The sequence below is a fragment of the Phragmites australis genome, chromosome 18, assembly GCF_958298935.1.
Source record: "Phragmites australis chromosome 18, lpPhrAust1.1, whole genome shotgun sequence".
NCBI lineage: Eukaryota > Viridiplantae > Streptophyta > Magnoliopsida > Poales > Poaceae > Phragmites > Phragmites australis.
Window position 1 is genome coordinate 26510903 of NC_084938.1, and position 15429 is coordinate 26526331.

The 15429-nt window shown below is 43.9% G+C and overlaps 2 protein-coding genes across 2 annotated transcripts; both read right to left on the reverse strand.

Moving 5' to 3' along the window:
* Window positions 1-337: 337 nt before the first annotated feature.
* Window positions 338-1067, reverse strand: LOC133898367 (jacalin-related lectin 3-like). Its single transcript, XM_062339036.1, has 2 exons — window positions 829-1067; window positions 338-696 (listed from the first exon to the last, which is right to left on the reverse strand). Exons 1-2 carry the CDS (start codon window positions 1033-1035, stop codon window positions 454-456), a joined length of 450 nt encoding a protein of 149 aa, XP_062195020.1. The 5' UTR covers window positions 1036-1067; the 3' UTR covers window positions 338-453.
* Window positions 1068-11181: 10114 nt separating this feature from the next.
* On the reverse strand, window positions 11182-14274 carry LOC133899574 (ras-related protein RABA5c-like). The gene is made up of 2 exons (XM_062340569.1): window positions 13307-14274; window positions 11182-11713 (listed from the first exon to the last, which is right to left on the reverse strand). The coding sequence occupies exons 1-2, from the start codon at window positions 14262-14264 to the stop codon at window positions 11400-11402; spliced, it is 1272 nt and encodes a 423-aa protein (XP_062196553.1). The 5' UTR covers window positions 14265-14274; the 3' UTR covers window positions 11182-11399.
* Between the last annotated feature and the right edge of the window lie 1155 nt (window positions 14275-15429).

Here is a 15429-nt window from a genome sequence, read left to right on the forward strand (position 1 = left end):
GCACCTGCCGGTATGCTTACGGGTACGGTTGATGCGCCGCGCCGCGCCGCATGTGACCTCTCATTCTCTCGTGCAGCTCTCTCCCACCGTTAGCCCTGTCTTGATCGATGCAATGCACGCGACGCCTTCGTAGGCTCGTGCTCTGTTGGGTTTCAGCATGGAACCTGTTGGAGGCGGCGGACGCCAGAGACCTAAGACGTCGTCTAAGCGGCAGGTTCAGATTTGTAGTTGTGTTGGCCATGCAGCCTTTGTCGAAGGCCAAAAGATGCATGCAGGTTTACTGAGGTAGCATGAACAGAAATATTGACGAGCTTTAACAATCAAGGATGGACGGTGAGGAGGAGGAAGAAGGATACAAAGAGGAACGGAGTGATGAATTACATGAGCCGTAACTAAGTTCGTCAGGGTCAATGCAGCTATCAGTTCTGTACTGCTCTTCTCTGTCCTGTCCTGTCAGTGCTGTTCTGTCCTGACGTAGGTGCCGAGTGCGTCGAGGTGGCGACCAGAACGCGCGTGGAAGCCGAGGATCTTGCCGCCGGCCGCGGGGAGCGCGAATGGGACGCCGTCCTGCTGCCCGAACGGCCCGTACGCGCGGAGGTTGCTGACGAAGCTGAGCGACCTCACGACGAAGTTGCCCTCGAACTGGCCGCAGTGTCCTTCCACGCAGGTGAAGTACTCGTCCGGCCGCAGGCAGATCTGCCAACGATGCATGCATGCATGCATGAAATCGATTGAGAGAAATCATGCACAATGCTGTACATGCAACGCACGATTGCACGTTGGTTACGATTGATTTCCGCTGATGAGGGTGAGAACGTGGTGTGTTACCTCGGAGAGCCCTCCGCCGGGTCCGCCCCACAGGTCGATCCACTCCTCCCGGCCGTTCCGCTCGTACAGGACGGACATGGCGTCGACGGTGTCGCCGTGGCGGACGACGACCTTGACGACGCGGTCCACGCCGCGCATGTCCACGTCCCGAGCGTTGCCCCCGCCTCCGCCGCAGGGCCCCATTCTCACGACGACCGATCCCTGCATCTCGTCACCGGGCTGAACACGAGAAAGGTGTGTGCAGTTCAGCTGGGATGGGACGACAGAGGCTTGAATTTGTGGTGTGTCACGAAGCCAACCGCTGGCAGTTGGCAGTGGTACGTGCCTGGCACTACCATTGCACAATTGCGCGTCTACGTTTGCACCGTGTAGACGTACATTTGAATTTCGGGAGAACAGGTAATGCCATCTGCTGGACAGGCTGTGCGTCAGCTTTCCTTGCATTTCCACACGATTTCAGGTATGCACGTCGTGATCGCCGGAGGCAAACGCAGGTCCCACCCAGTATCGGAAGCTCCGGAGACACCATGGGCGTGTTTGGTTGCTCTTATTGAGTTTTATAGAGCTGCAATGTATATTTTGGATGAGTAAAAGTAGTGTGAATGGATGTAGTGATTTTGAAGAAAGAGTGTTTAGTTGTCTGTATAGTCACATGCAATAACCTTGTACCTGAGACTAACGAGTGGATCCATTGTAGTACTATAGCAAATGCAATGTATATATCGGGTCAGGCTCTATAGATAAGCTCGATTCAGATGTATACACCGGACCAGATTTCAACTGTATAATTGCATCCACGGATGCAGAGAGGAACAGTATATACAGACAAACAAACGATCTTCTCCGTATAAATATGCACATGGACAAAATCAGAATACCCCTGATACGAGTAATCAAACACGCCCCATGTGTGCCTCTGGGCTCCAGCACTAAGCTCGGTCTAGTGTCCTGCACGGTCCGACCCACATAAACCTAATAGGCTGTGCCATACGTCTGTTTAAAAATTGGTAAGAATATGCTACCATCGCCCTTGCATTTCACGAGAACAAGATATCACCCAATAAACGAGCGAGATCTTGTGGCCCCCGATGCTTTTCAGTGGGCGAGAACTTCATATCGCACACTGAACGAGCGAGATCTTCATGGATGCGACGTCGGACAGGCCTACCCAGAAGGTCTCTCCCGTTCCGTGGGCGAGATCTTCTAGGTATAAAGTATCGCTGGTGCGCCCCTACCGATGTCAGCCTATCATTTGCACAACACCCAGCTGAGAGAGGGAGGAGAGGAAGAGAGGGGGAGGGAGGGGAGGGGAGGAAGAAATTTGTGACGAAGCTCTGCTGAAATAAAGAGCTATGTTAGTTTTTTTTTATTGGTAGGTTTTGACATAGGTTAGAGATTAGATCTAGGTTTTTTTTATAAATCCGGTAGAATAGCCACTAGACGTAGGTTAGGATATAGATCTAGGTTTAAAATTAGGGTTAGACATAGTATAGCAATTAGATTCTGTGTGTACGCACATTTTAGCAATTAGATGTAGTATTTAGAAATATTGTAGTCATAAGTTAGTTAGTAGATGTAAGATTTGGATGTGTTTGATGTAGAGATCCGAGAATATTTTGTTGCAGTATAGAATACATGTTAGGTCATGCTTGTAATGAATTTTCTATTGTAGATGTAATTTTACATAATTATTTATGTTTTACCGCAATAATGTTAGTTTTTTGTCGATGGCTGTTAGGTATGTCGGACATGTGGCAGTTTAGAATTTTTTATGGGGACAGTGAAATATTATATAGTCTGAAAGGGGTAGTACTATCTATATTTCAGTCAATAGACAAGGGTATCTCCAGATATATACACAAAAATATCAGACACTTGTACGCCTGGCTACCAGGGGTTCAAAATAGACCCCGAGGTTCACGAGATGACTATTAGCATTATATGCAACTGTCTGAGAGATGGTGTGTACTGGGAGGTGTACTCGTTCGGAGAAGATCAAGTGTGGAGAAGGTACCTGCATGATATTGTGCAAAGAGGTTGGCCTCCTATGTTGCTTATGCAATGGAAGAATAAAGAGGTAATTTGGGAGATGGAGGGTGGGGGTACGTGGAGGAGGAGGGTGATGAGGAGGAATATGATGATGATGTCGATCCGGATGGTGGATATTTATCAGATTATCCGACTGAACCAATCGATAAGGCAGACGAGGGGGAACGAATCCCTTCTCTAGTTGAACATATTATGATATGCACATTACAAGTCAAATACAAATCAAATCCTCGGTCAAACGTTAGAACGCATCCACATTACTCCTAGTTATTCCTTCGAGCCACAGTGCACACGTACCCAGAGTAGAAGAAGAGAGAGATGGAGCTACAGATAGAAGCGCACGAGGCACTCATGCCACGGTGCAATTGTGGTAAAATAGCACACCAGAAATCGTTCCCGCTTGCCACGATTGCTTGGTACCGATGTGGGATAAGTGAACATGAGATCCTACCGTGCTACGAATTTCATCTATTTCACTTGCTTTCCTCCAACAGTACGACAAGTCTAGGTGCAAGTACGAATGATACTCGAACGAAGAAGAGTACACGAACATCAACTACGGCTACGAGGAGCCTGAGGCAATGAGGCATGTGGATGTTGAATGGCCGAAGATGAGGCTACATGAGCTTAATGAAGAGTTGTGGGATCATACCTCACTACATGCGGTACCATGCAGGTTCCTTCACAATGCGTGTGTAGCCTACCAGCTATGCCGGGGCCTGTGGCACATGGACTGACACAAGGGTACGTGTGCAACAAGTCTTACCCCTATGGATGCAACTTTCAAGAGATCCGCTGGGAATATCCGGATGAGCAACCTCCATCTTTTTCATCAATCCAATAGAAGTTTTCTTGCATTCAGCAATCTATCTTTCCATAAGGCATGCTTCATTTAGCGATGAGAACTACAAGCCATTATAACTTGTCATAGATTGTCTAGGGATAGGGTAAGAGTCGGTGCATATTGTCTTATGTACTATAGCCGTATACATGCAACAAATGCGTATGATGAGCCTTATATGTGATGTACTTTGCTTTCATCAATGAAATGACTGAGATTTATCATTATTTTCACGTCCCAAAGCTGTAATTACGTAATTAAGCCTAATCATGCTTCATAAGCATTATTTTTAATTTTGAGTAATTTTATTTTAGAGTATTGGAGCACTTGATTTTAAGTCAATTGGATGAGAGAAAGAAATAAATTTACAGTTGAAACGAGCTTCTTTCTCTAGCATGTGGGGCCCATATGGATGGCCAACCACCGCATCTCCTCTTGGGGCAGCAGCTCCCACCAAATCCCTCTCCCCCTCACTCTCCCAGCTCTCTCTCACTCCCACCGTGCTCTCTCTCACTCCCTCCCATTTCCAACTAGCCAAGGAGAGAGTAGCCCCTTCTCTCTCAAGCTCTCTCTCTTTGTCCCTCGATTCCTCCCTCTAGAAGCCGAATCGAGGTATGCATGTGGTATTCACGTGATCACTATCTCATAAGCTTTCCATCCATCCAATTCATTTGTGTTTTCCCAGAAGATTCAAGTTGTTCTTGATGTTCTTGGTGTTTTTGCTTGAAGCACGAGAAACTGCGGTTGGACTCCTCTTCCCGGACGATTTCTTTGTTTCCTTTATCATTCGATGGTCGCCAACCTCCATAAGCACCGTGGGTAAGTCTCTTAGGCTTCTCTTGGCAAGAATGTGTGAATTGGTGGGTCGATTTCGAGTTTGGAGCTAAGTTTGTGGAGATCTCGAATTCTTGACCTTTGGAGCAAAAAGAGAGGATTTAGATAAGATTTGTATTAGGAATCATATTGCTAGGTTAGTGAGTGAGTTCTAGACTCTATGAACTATCTCAAATATGTTTTTCTTTGATTTAGATAGGCTCGCAAATCATATTGATCTTCTTTTCCTCCTAGAAGCAACCTCTCTGGATAACCTGGATAGTCCAGGTAGAACCCGGATTGTCTAGGTAGCCCAGTGAAAACCCTGATGAATTGCTAAAAAATCGTCAGAGTTTAGGGTGTAAGTTGAGTCTAGAATCTTTTGTATAGTGTATATGTATGTTTATGTAGGATAGACTTAACATGTGAGTCGAATAGGTCGAGGAAGATCATCGAGAAGTGCAAGTCTGCCCAACCCGGATAGTCCGGGTTAAACCCGGAGGATCCAGGTTAATTCGATTTAGATTTAGCATAGAACCCTCACTCGGACATTCTGGCCTAACTCGGAGGTTCCAGACTCAGCCAGACCTTCCGAGTTAATTTAAAAATGGCTAACTGAGAACCCTTGTTCAGAATACAACCCGGATGTTCTGAGTTCGACCCGGAGTCTCCAGCCTCCTGTTAGCTCTCTGGAGTCATTTAGATCGCAAAGTTTACTATTATTTCGCATGTCTTGCACATTTAGCTTGTTGTTATGCATACTGTATCATACATTTTCGCACCTCATTCATGCTCATCATTGCATTCATTCTTCTTTAGTGAACGAGGATCCGAAGCATGACGCGAGTGTGGTTAAAGGTGACATCGAGCCATATGGAGTTTGTAAATTCTATGTGGGTAGCATCAGGCAGCCGCCTGAGCAGCAAGGCAAGCATCTAAGCATATTTCTCTCATTAATTTGGATCATATGTGTCTAATGTGATAAAATATACTTTATGTACTTTATACATGTTTGTTGAGTCGATGTCGGGTCTTCTATGGGTAGAATCTATGTTGATACAATACACTCCGTCTTGAGCTATTGGTGTAAAGCGAGATCGGTGATGTTCTAAGAAGGGGATGAATTAGGACACTTAAAATCTAATTGTCTCCAAAAGCTTCAGAAGATAAACCTATATCAAATTCTATCTAAGTATGCTATAGGTTTATTTAGTGTGTCTACTCTACCGCTCAAAAGAGTTTTGCAACCTATAGCCAATCCTAGCAAACTACTCTAGTAAGATAAATGCGCAAAGGTAGATTGCAAGTATGTAAATGCGGAAATGTGAATAAGGTAGAGAGAGCAAACTCGGCACAATAGATTTTTATCCCGTGATATCGATGGCACAAACATCACTCCTAATCCACGTTGGAGCTCCACTAAAGATATGCTCCCGGTCGAGACCCGGTCACGACTCTTGAGCTAACAAGGCAAGGCCTCAAGACGAATGAGCCACCAAGGCAATGTCTCACCATTAGCCTCTCTTCCGGTCACTTACCGCCATGATCACTTTGGAGCTTGAGCCACAAAGGCAAGTGTCTCTGTGTCCCTGCACAATCGCCTTGTCGCCGCTCAACACCAAGTTAGAGGGTCAACAAGCTTATCGGCGAGTCACCAAGACTCCAAGGTGTCAACGTACCTCTTGGTACAAGCTAGGATCACTCCTTTATACCTTCTTCAAGCTGCATCACATAGCTACAACTCACTCTAAGCCTACAAGCACTAAACACTCTATAATCTTGTGCTTAATCACTTTAGATGATCATTTTAAGCACTTTTGTGGTTTGGATGTCTTCTTAAGTGTGTATAAGCTTCCTCTAGACTCCAGCAGCATGCCACACCTTCAAATGACTTAGTGGAGGGGTATTTATAGCCTCAAACCCTCAAACTAGTCGTTAACCCAACAGCTCAGAAAAGCTGTTAATATCGGATGATTCGGTGACAACAGTAGTACTAACACCGGATCATCCGGTGATTAAAACCTCATAAACTATCCGTTGAGTTCCACTCAAAGTCATCCTGAACACCGGACACTCTGGTGTATATATCATCTCCATCACCAGACTATAAAGTGAGTACATTTGAGCCATCCGAGCCTCTGCATACTCTCTATGTAAATAACTCTGGTGTAAGCCTCCGGTGTACACAGCACCTATCACCGAACCATTCGGTGAGGTATTCTTCGATCTTCAACTCTTGGAAATGTTTGTGCATGAAATACTTCGATGTAAATCATCCGGTGTGTACAACACAGGTACCGAACCTTCCGATGAGTTGATTTTTGTTCTTCTATGTCTGGATTCTTCTCTGCAAGAATTAGTCTGATGTGATCCTCTGGTGATCACCGAACCATTCAGTGAGGCCATCTGCATTCTCCACTTTGTTAACAATGCTCCGTTGCTTCTGCCTATTTGACACTGGATCATCCGGTGAGGTAAAACTGTCTCTGGACATAAAGCTTCGGTGCGTACAATTCTTCCAGCATGAGACTATCCGGTGAGTACATTTTTCTCGAGACTTCTCCAATTCAACCAAACTTTATCCTGACTGCAGTTGCTTATTTATGTATTGTATCTATGAGATCTACTAACATATATTCTTGATAAATATGTTAGTTCTAATGACTATATTATCATTAATCACTAAAATCATAATCATAGCCTAGTAGGGCCTTTTTCGCTACAATTGGTGATCATCTCCTTGTAACCGGGGTTTAACTTGATGATGGTCTAGTTTAAAAGTTAATTGAAATGCTTAGCCATGCATAAATTCTTCGGTAGAAATCGAGCGGTGGTTCAACCTCGTTTGCGAGTTATAGGCTGAAATTACTATCACATCGATAACCATGTTGGGTTGATGGTGTGGTTTGGATGAGTAGTGAGGATGAGGCGAGATGTGGACGGTGTTAGGGGTGTTTCTCCTACTCTGATGTGTAGTTCCCTGGGGTAGGTCGAGAGAAGAACCCAGACACCGTAGACCGCTTGCGTCGCTTAAGCAACGATCGTTGTTGCAGTTGGCTCTAACACTTATCGTACTTACCACATGTTGATCTAATTGTAAGATAAGCTGTATACCTCTGTAGCTGTGATCATTTGAGCTTTCACATCGATGATGTTAGCAGGCGGGCTTGTAAGAGACACTTGAGGTTACTCCGGGAGTTAATCTAAGTGAGCTTCGCACCGAGCGATGCCTGATTCAAATGATTGGGGTTTATTGGGAAATGTTAATACGAGTACCCCTTGGGTGGACCTATGTGGTCACTCAGGTCATATGGTCCTCGAGTCTTACGGGTAAGGTTGTACCCTTTACAGTGTGTAAAAACATTTCAAAATACTGCGCTCTAGGTCATGAGCATGCTTTTGTCCATCTGTAGCAGTAATAGATTTTCAAGTTTGGTTTAAGGTGGTTGATGGGTTGAGATGATTCTCTGCAGATGTTATTACTATGATTCCTTTTACATATATGTTCAGTTGATGGTTATGGGTTAGATAGTTATGTTGGTTAAGTCTAGATGCACACTCATGTTTTTTTTGTCAAATTCTGCTTTTGTATATAAATTTACTTAACTATGTGGTCATATTTTTGCTAACATCTCAATTCATAATCCTTAGAATCGGGTTATCTATAAGTACCCAATATGGATTAAATCTTACGAGTACTTTCGTACTTATGTTGCTCTTTCAGGTGCTACCAGTGAGGAGGAGCTGCTCTTTAGCTACTTCACACCCACCGAGGGTGGTGGCAGGCACAAGTAGGAAACTACTCGAAGGTCGTGCTTTTGTGATGAAGCCTAAGGGCATATGGCTCCATCCTCCTTTTATTTTTTTATAGTTTTAGTTTTCACTGTATAGTTCTCTTTTGTCTAAGAGTTGATTAGTTTCAGTCTCCTTCTAACTCTTTTTTGCTGTAAATTGTAAGAAATTATGGATACCTAAGAACTTGTAATATAATTAAATTACTCGCTCTTTTTTAAGTTTTGTTGTGATGTGATACTACCTCTGTTCTTTTTTACTTGTCGTTTAGGACATCGACACGGTCTCCAACAAACACGTTTAACCATTACTTTTGACAACTATCTCTTGATAAAAGTTGATAAAAAATAGATGATGTTAAAGTATTTTTCATGACAAATTCACTATTATCATTTTTATATGCCAAATCCTAATAGTTTTGTGTATATTAGTGGTCAAAATTTCTAAAGTTTGACTGCACGCATTCTAGGACGACATCTATTCAAGAACAGATGTAGTATGTTGGAAAGGCATGTGTTCCGATCTTGGGCATAAAAACACGTGACGAGATTACCGGAGCGGTATTCTGATTAATCATTGAAGTTATGATTAAGTAAATGATTGATTTAATGATTAATTAGAATATTATTTTGACGGTTCCATACAATTATGCCAATACGTATTTTCTGCGCCCAATGCTTCCATAGGATTCCCTGCCTTTCATGCAGAGACAACAATAACTCATTGCTGAACTTTTACATAATGGCATGACCACAATAATCAATAGCTTTCACATGTAATCTCCACTAAGCATCAATGGTATAATTTTTTCACCTTTCACAGGGAATCCCAGGTCATTTATCCTTGTGCACAATATGTCCATGCTACAGCCCCTAGCCATGCCTATGCACTCAGCCCATACACCGGCCCCCGCCCACCATAAATAACCCCTGTCTGAACTATGGGTACACCACTCCTTCTTCACCTCTCTCAACTGCAATGCCTTCCTAAATTCCACCAAATCCACCCAAGAAATATTGGGGGACTTCCATCCCTTAGGGGGTCGAACTATCGATGTAATTCTGTGACGACCTTTGTAGGTTTCGTGAGTTCTAGAATATCTCCTACACCTATACAAACACTTCTTCATGTGTGCCAACTACCAGTACGACCTGTCTCGACATGGACCATATGACTACCCACCGGTATAGCGACATTGATCATTCATGTGGCAATTTTTGTATGATTTCATGCACCGTCTTACTAATCTTCCCTCTTGTTTTATTTGTCCATCTCCTCCACCTATCTGTGACTTCATGGGATAAGTGGACATAGAGCAATCTGAGGACCAGAAGCGGTACATTAACATGAGCATGCAGTAGAGGAGGCAAGCTTATGAACGTCGGGAGTACGAGCAATATTAGGAGGAACCACGACTGAAGCTTCAGGAGGAGGAGGAGCGCATGAGGAAAGCAGCAAAGGAGCGTGCCGCGGCTAAAGCACGCAAAGTTGAGAGGGAAATGAAGCGGGAGAGAGCTCGTCGTTCTAAGGTGATTGGCCCCGATGCCCTCATGAAGGACAAATATCATAGGTGCACTCAGTAGAGCATCTATTGTAATCCAAACTATTTTTATTCTCTAAGACATGTTTGGTTTAGCAGCGACAAACAATTATGTTAGTCTTTAGGCGTACCGTACATTCCCACGTTTGTTGTCGTCATCTCTTTATGGTTATGGTTCCTTCGCGCAGCGACGAAAAATCCTATGTCACATGTAATGTTTATCAGCGTATGTAACCTCTGTGCCGGGTTATATCATAATTGTGCTTCATAACTACTATTGTTCGACAAATTCAATTTTGTATCCTCCCAATGTTACTTCACTAAAAAAATTCTCACACAATTTATATCAACTAAATAAAGAAATGTCGATAAAATTATATCGAACCAAAATTAAGGAAAAAATGAACCACTCCGTGAAGCCGTTTGGACAACTATTTTCATAACAAACATTTTTAGCCGAACCATATCTATTATGTTAGAAATTAAATTAATTCACAAATATGTAGTCTGATGAATGGGGCGATATAATGGTGTCGCCCGTTCAGTGGGTGACATGAAGTTCTCACCTGATGAACGGACGAGATCTTCTCTGAGCGTCGAGACCCACAAGATCTCGCTCATTTATCGGGTGACATCTTATTCTCGCCTGATGAACAGGCGATAGTAACTTATTTTTACCAATTTTTCAAATGGACATATAGTTTTGTATATATATATATATATGTGTGTATTTCTGCAACCAATGCGGCTGCAAGGCAAGGCAGACGCAATGCACGGGACCATAGGAAAAAAAATAGGTGACAGATTTAAAAATAAAAAGTCCTATTTTTTATTACTCTTAAAATTCAAAACACTATTGAAATTATTATGAAAAATTATAAAAACATTTTGTAGTGCATATGATACTGTGATATTTCGATAGTGTTTTGAATTTTGAAAATATTAGAATGATGTATTTTTATTTATTTTTGACATGTCGCCTCTTCAGCGGGTGACAGGAGTGTAGATATGCCATTTTCAAAATGGACTCATAATTTTGCAAATTTTCGATTTTAAAAAAAATCTCGGACTCTCGGTTACCACAAGAACATTCGCGGCTGCGGAATGGGCTTTGGGCAGTCTCGGTGCACATCTCTGCGGATCAGGTCGTTCATCCCCGCCAATTATCTACGAAGAACGAAACTGGCAACAATACGTTTCCTCCCCCACCCCAATTTATCACACCAATCGTGGTCGATTCGGTTCGCATGACAGAATAATGAAGTAGGGTCTGTAACTCTCGACTGTGATTCTTTTAGTGGTAAAATGAGAGCAAACATTCGGGCTCATAAATCTATTTTACAAAACGTGAAAAATCGAGTTACAGGTTTTCATGTAACAGCGCAAAGCAGTTCGCACTCCAGTTACAACTATTCTCTTCCCAGTCTGTAACAAACCAAAATTCAAACTTTGAGATACAGTTTACAAGCAATATCAATGGTAAAAAAAAAACTTCATATCTCGTTAAAATCCAATCCAATAATGTACTAGAATCCCCTAGCAACACCCGAACCGGCTCGTCTGCTTCTGATCATCTTTCGAGTCGCCGTCGATGCTTACCCTGTTGAGGGATAGCTCGGCTTTGTAAGAATCGGAGTTCAAGATCTTCCGGCTCACGTTGCCGTAAATCTCCTTGATGACGATCTCGAAAGCTGTCTTCACGTTCGTGGCATCCAGAGCTGAGGTCTCCATGAAGAACAGGCCTTCAGCTTCGGCAAGCGCCTTGCCTTCCTCAACGGGTACTTCACGAATATTCTCCAAATCGCATTTGTTGCCGACCAACATCTTGGCTACCGTAGTGTCAGAATGCGCTGCATTGAATTCCCAAGATGGTTTAATTACTCGATCAGAAAACAATGCAATGTGTGAAGGAAAAATAAAATGCATTATAATAGAACATCTTTAGGAGACAACGCCATATGCGGTACGCAGGTGTAAGATATGACTTATTGTAAATTCGTGAAGGACAAGCAAGAATCCAAGCAGTGACAAGGCAGAAACTAAAAGAACAGAGATATACATAGTAACATAATGGTAACATTGGTATGAGATGCAACGAGGTTAAGAAACAAAAGGTAGTGTAGAATAGGCTTCATTGCTTTGGAACAATTTGACCGTGCCCATGTCTACAATATTACAATCTCAAGATAACTTTACTGATCGTCTGAACCTTCCAGTCAATGAAATGAAATTGAGAAATCAACCATATCATTAGTAGTATGGGTGGCAGAAGAAACTAAGACTAAGATCATCATGTACGATACAAGAACAGTATGGTCTTGAGCACACTCCTAACCAAAACTCCTCATCTACACAACCAAATTATCTTGAACATCTGAAGGTAGTGGTGTAGCGCAAAAGAGCATCACTTGCTTTAGATGATCAAGCAAAGTGTTTTCAATTAGTACCCACAACATCTATAATTCATCATGCTGATTAAGTTTGAAAGTGCTATGAAATTTGTTGTGCTCAATACAAATGCAACTTAGTATCTTGGATGCCTTTGTTCTGCCTTACAAATAAATTCAATACAACCACAGCTTGCTGTTGTATGGGGCTTCCCGTGTTTGTACACTAACAAGAATGAACCTAGACAGTGCGTTCATTCCATGGCTATAACAATCAATGGTTCAACACTTGTATACAGCAAGAAGAAAGGAGTCAAATGCAAAGTGAACTCCTGAGAGTTGTAGTGACTGAAATCATAAAATATTACTATCATTTGATAACCCCCTGACAAGAAATATCACCGATGGGATTACAGCAAGCCTGCTGTCGAAGCATAATCAGATTAATTAGAGGATATAACTCATCAAGAGTCAAGACATCTCCATAGACCTTAGCACAGAATAAAAAACAACCAGATAGCAACTACTATGTTTAAATTATCATATTAAACAGTAAAGAGCAAATTCAGGGTAAACAGCTTCCTACTTCATGAAATCTTTAACTGCAAATAGTTTGAGACAAAATTAGTAATCCAGAAGGATGTATACTACTTGGGCAATATTCTGATCGAAGTGGTCCCACACATCCATTCCTCGAACATTCCCCAACAAGTCTAGCATCAGGATTCAGATCCAGATTCAGACCAGGTCGCGCAATCGGCCAATCCACACGGGCTCGCACTAGCAATGCCCTCTTACTAGTATCTAAAGAACACCTAATCCAATCACCAGCACGGCATCTAGCTACATGCTACATCAACAAAAATGGCAGTCCTTTTCCCAAATTCGTCACTGGATTCTTCAACCAGCTACGATGCTTCACTAAAACACCAGTCCTTTTCCACCAAACCACCCAGATCTACACGATCCTAGCGTATCAATCCGAGGCAATGTACAAGAATGAAGCAAGCGAGCTAGTTAAGTAGCTGAAGCAGTAGAAACAAGCAGAGCACGTACTGTTGAGCTCCTGGAGCCATCTTCCGACGTTGTCGAAGGTGGAGCGGCGCGAGATGTCGTAGACGAGGAGCGCGCCGAAGGCGCCCCGGTAGTAGGCGGAGGTGACGGCGCGGAAGCGCTCCTGCCCTGCAGTGTCCCAGATCTGGGCCTTGACCTCCTTGCCGTCGATGTCCATGCTCTGCGTCTGGAACTCGACCCCAATGGTGGCCTTGGAGTGGAGGTTGAACTCGTTGCGCGCGTACCGCGACAGCAGGTTGCTCTTCCCCACCGCGCTGTCCCCGATGATCACCACCTTGAACAGGTACTCCTCCGCCTCGCCCTCCGACTCGTCCCCCATCGCCTTCGTCCCGCTTCTCCCTCTAGCTACCACGGGCTCCGCCGCGTCGTCGTCTCGGCACGGGCGAGCGGCTTCGGAGAGGCTGGAAATGCGCGAGATTTGTAGCGTCTTTGCGGGCGCTCGCGCGGTGGGTTTTGACGGGACACGCAGGTCGGGTCTGGTTGGGCTGGGTCGGCGCAGCGTGGCGCGGGGGCGCCTCCACTCTCGCGGCGGGGTGGGGTGGGGTGGAGAAGGAAGCGAGACGAGCGGCCGAGTGGGAGAAAGATGGGAGACTAGTGGGGCGCACGGCGAGTCTCCAAGTGGGGCACGCCGCACGCGCGGTGGATGGGTTGGGTTCTTCGGGTGACTCACGGGTGGGGCTGCGGCGCTCGGGACGCGCTCGGCGGGGCCGGCGTGTTGGTAGGTGGGACGGGGTGACCTTGCATAGTGCGTGTTACGCCCGGCTGCCTTCAAGCTGCGGTGAACTGGGGTCTCGTTGTTAGTCTTGGGGAATCTGACGAGCGGCGAGGCCGGCGGGTGACGGCGGCCGGGCTGGACTCGCGGGCTGTGTCCTTTTCCTAGCGGGACACGAGTGTTTATGGTGGCAAAACCTCCGGCCGGTGCCCCGACGTGCATGCGCATGCGATTGCGAAGCAAATATGTTGTGTTGGCACCGAGCTATACGGTGGGTAGAACAGGTGAACGGTCTTGAAAGATTATTTTTTATCTTCTCTTAGATAAGGTTCAGACGTTCAGTGGAGGCTCTGGGGTCTCTCGGCGGAGGCTGGGGTATAAGTGGCGGAGATAGGGTAGGTTTTTCATAAGACCACAAAATTAATATATGTGTAAAAAATCCTAAAAATATAATACGGATGTATTAAAAAATAGCTTGTAATATCGTAAATTCAACAAAAAGTTCAAATTTTACAAAAATTACAATAAAAATTGTTAAAATATGAAATAAGATCTTATATAAATAGGATATTACATTACTACTCTTGTTTTTTCACTTTGCATTTTCTTATGGCTATGAAAGTCTCAATTATATTATCTTAATTTACTTTAGATAAAATATCCCGCTCAATAAATATCATTAATGTGGCACAAGCCACACAATCTATTTTCAAAAATTCTACTAATTAAGTATCATGTGAATAACAAGAATAATAAAAACAATAACATTGATATATACTAACAAATATTGAAACAACTGGCAAGATTGATTAATCCCAATAACAACAATTATTACTCTGTCATGCAATATATCTGCTCTAGTTGCTAACTAGTGTCACAGTCACTTCGCTTCCATCTCTCTTTTTTTCTTTTTCTAGATAAGGATCAAAGCTAAGGATCCTCATGTGCCTAAAGCAATTAGTAATTTACTTGTTCTGTAGCATGCCTCCCAACTTAAAACGCTTGTCGTTGCCCATCATGTGCTTGCTTGCCGCCATTAGGGTTAGAGTTTGAAGGGACTGTTGATTGGGAGTAGTCGAGAACTACTGGAGGGAGGCAACTCGATCGACTCCGATGCGTACAACGCTGTGTTGCGTCGCGTCGTGAAGTGTATGGAACCATCATGTGGGTTTTTCTTTTCTTTTTTTTCCTCCTTTTTAATGAGCCGTGTGGGTTTTTCTTTTCTTTTTGTTCCTCTTTTTAATGGGCCATCCTGCTAGGCTAATTAGTAAAAATTAGACCAAAACCAGGGTAGGTCTGAGGCTACATGGACTACCACTCAACCACTGAGGGGCATCAATTAGCGAGATAGAAGGGGCGACGGTGCGCGAACTCGAACGTTTAGGGTGGCAAC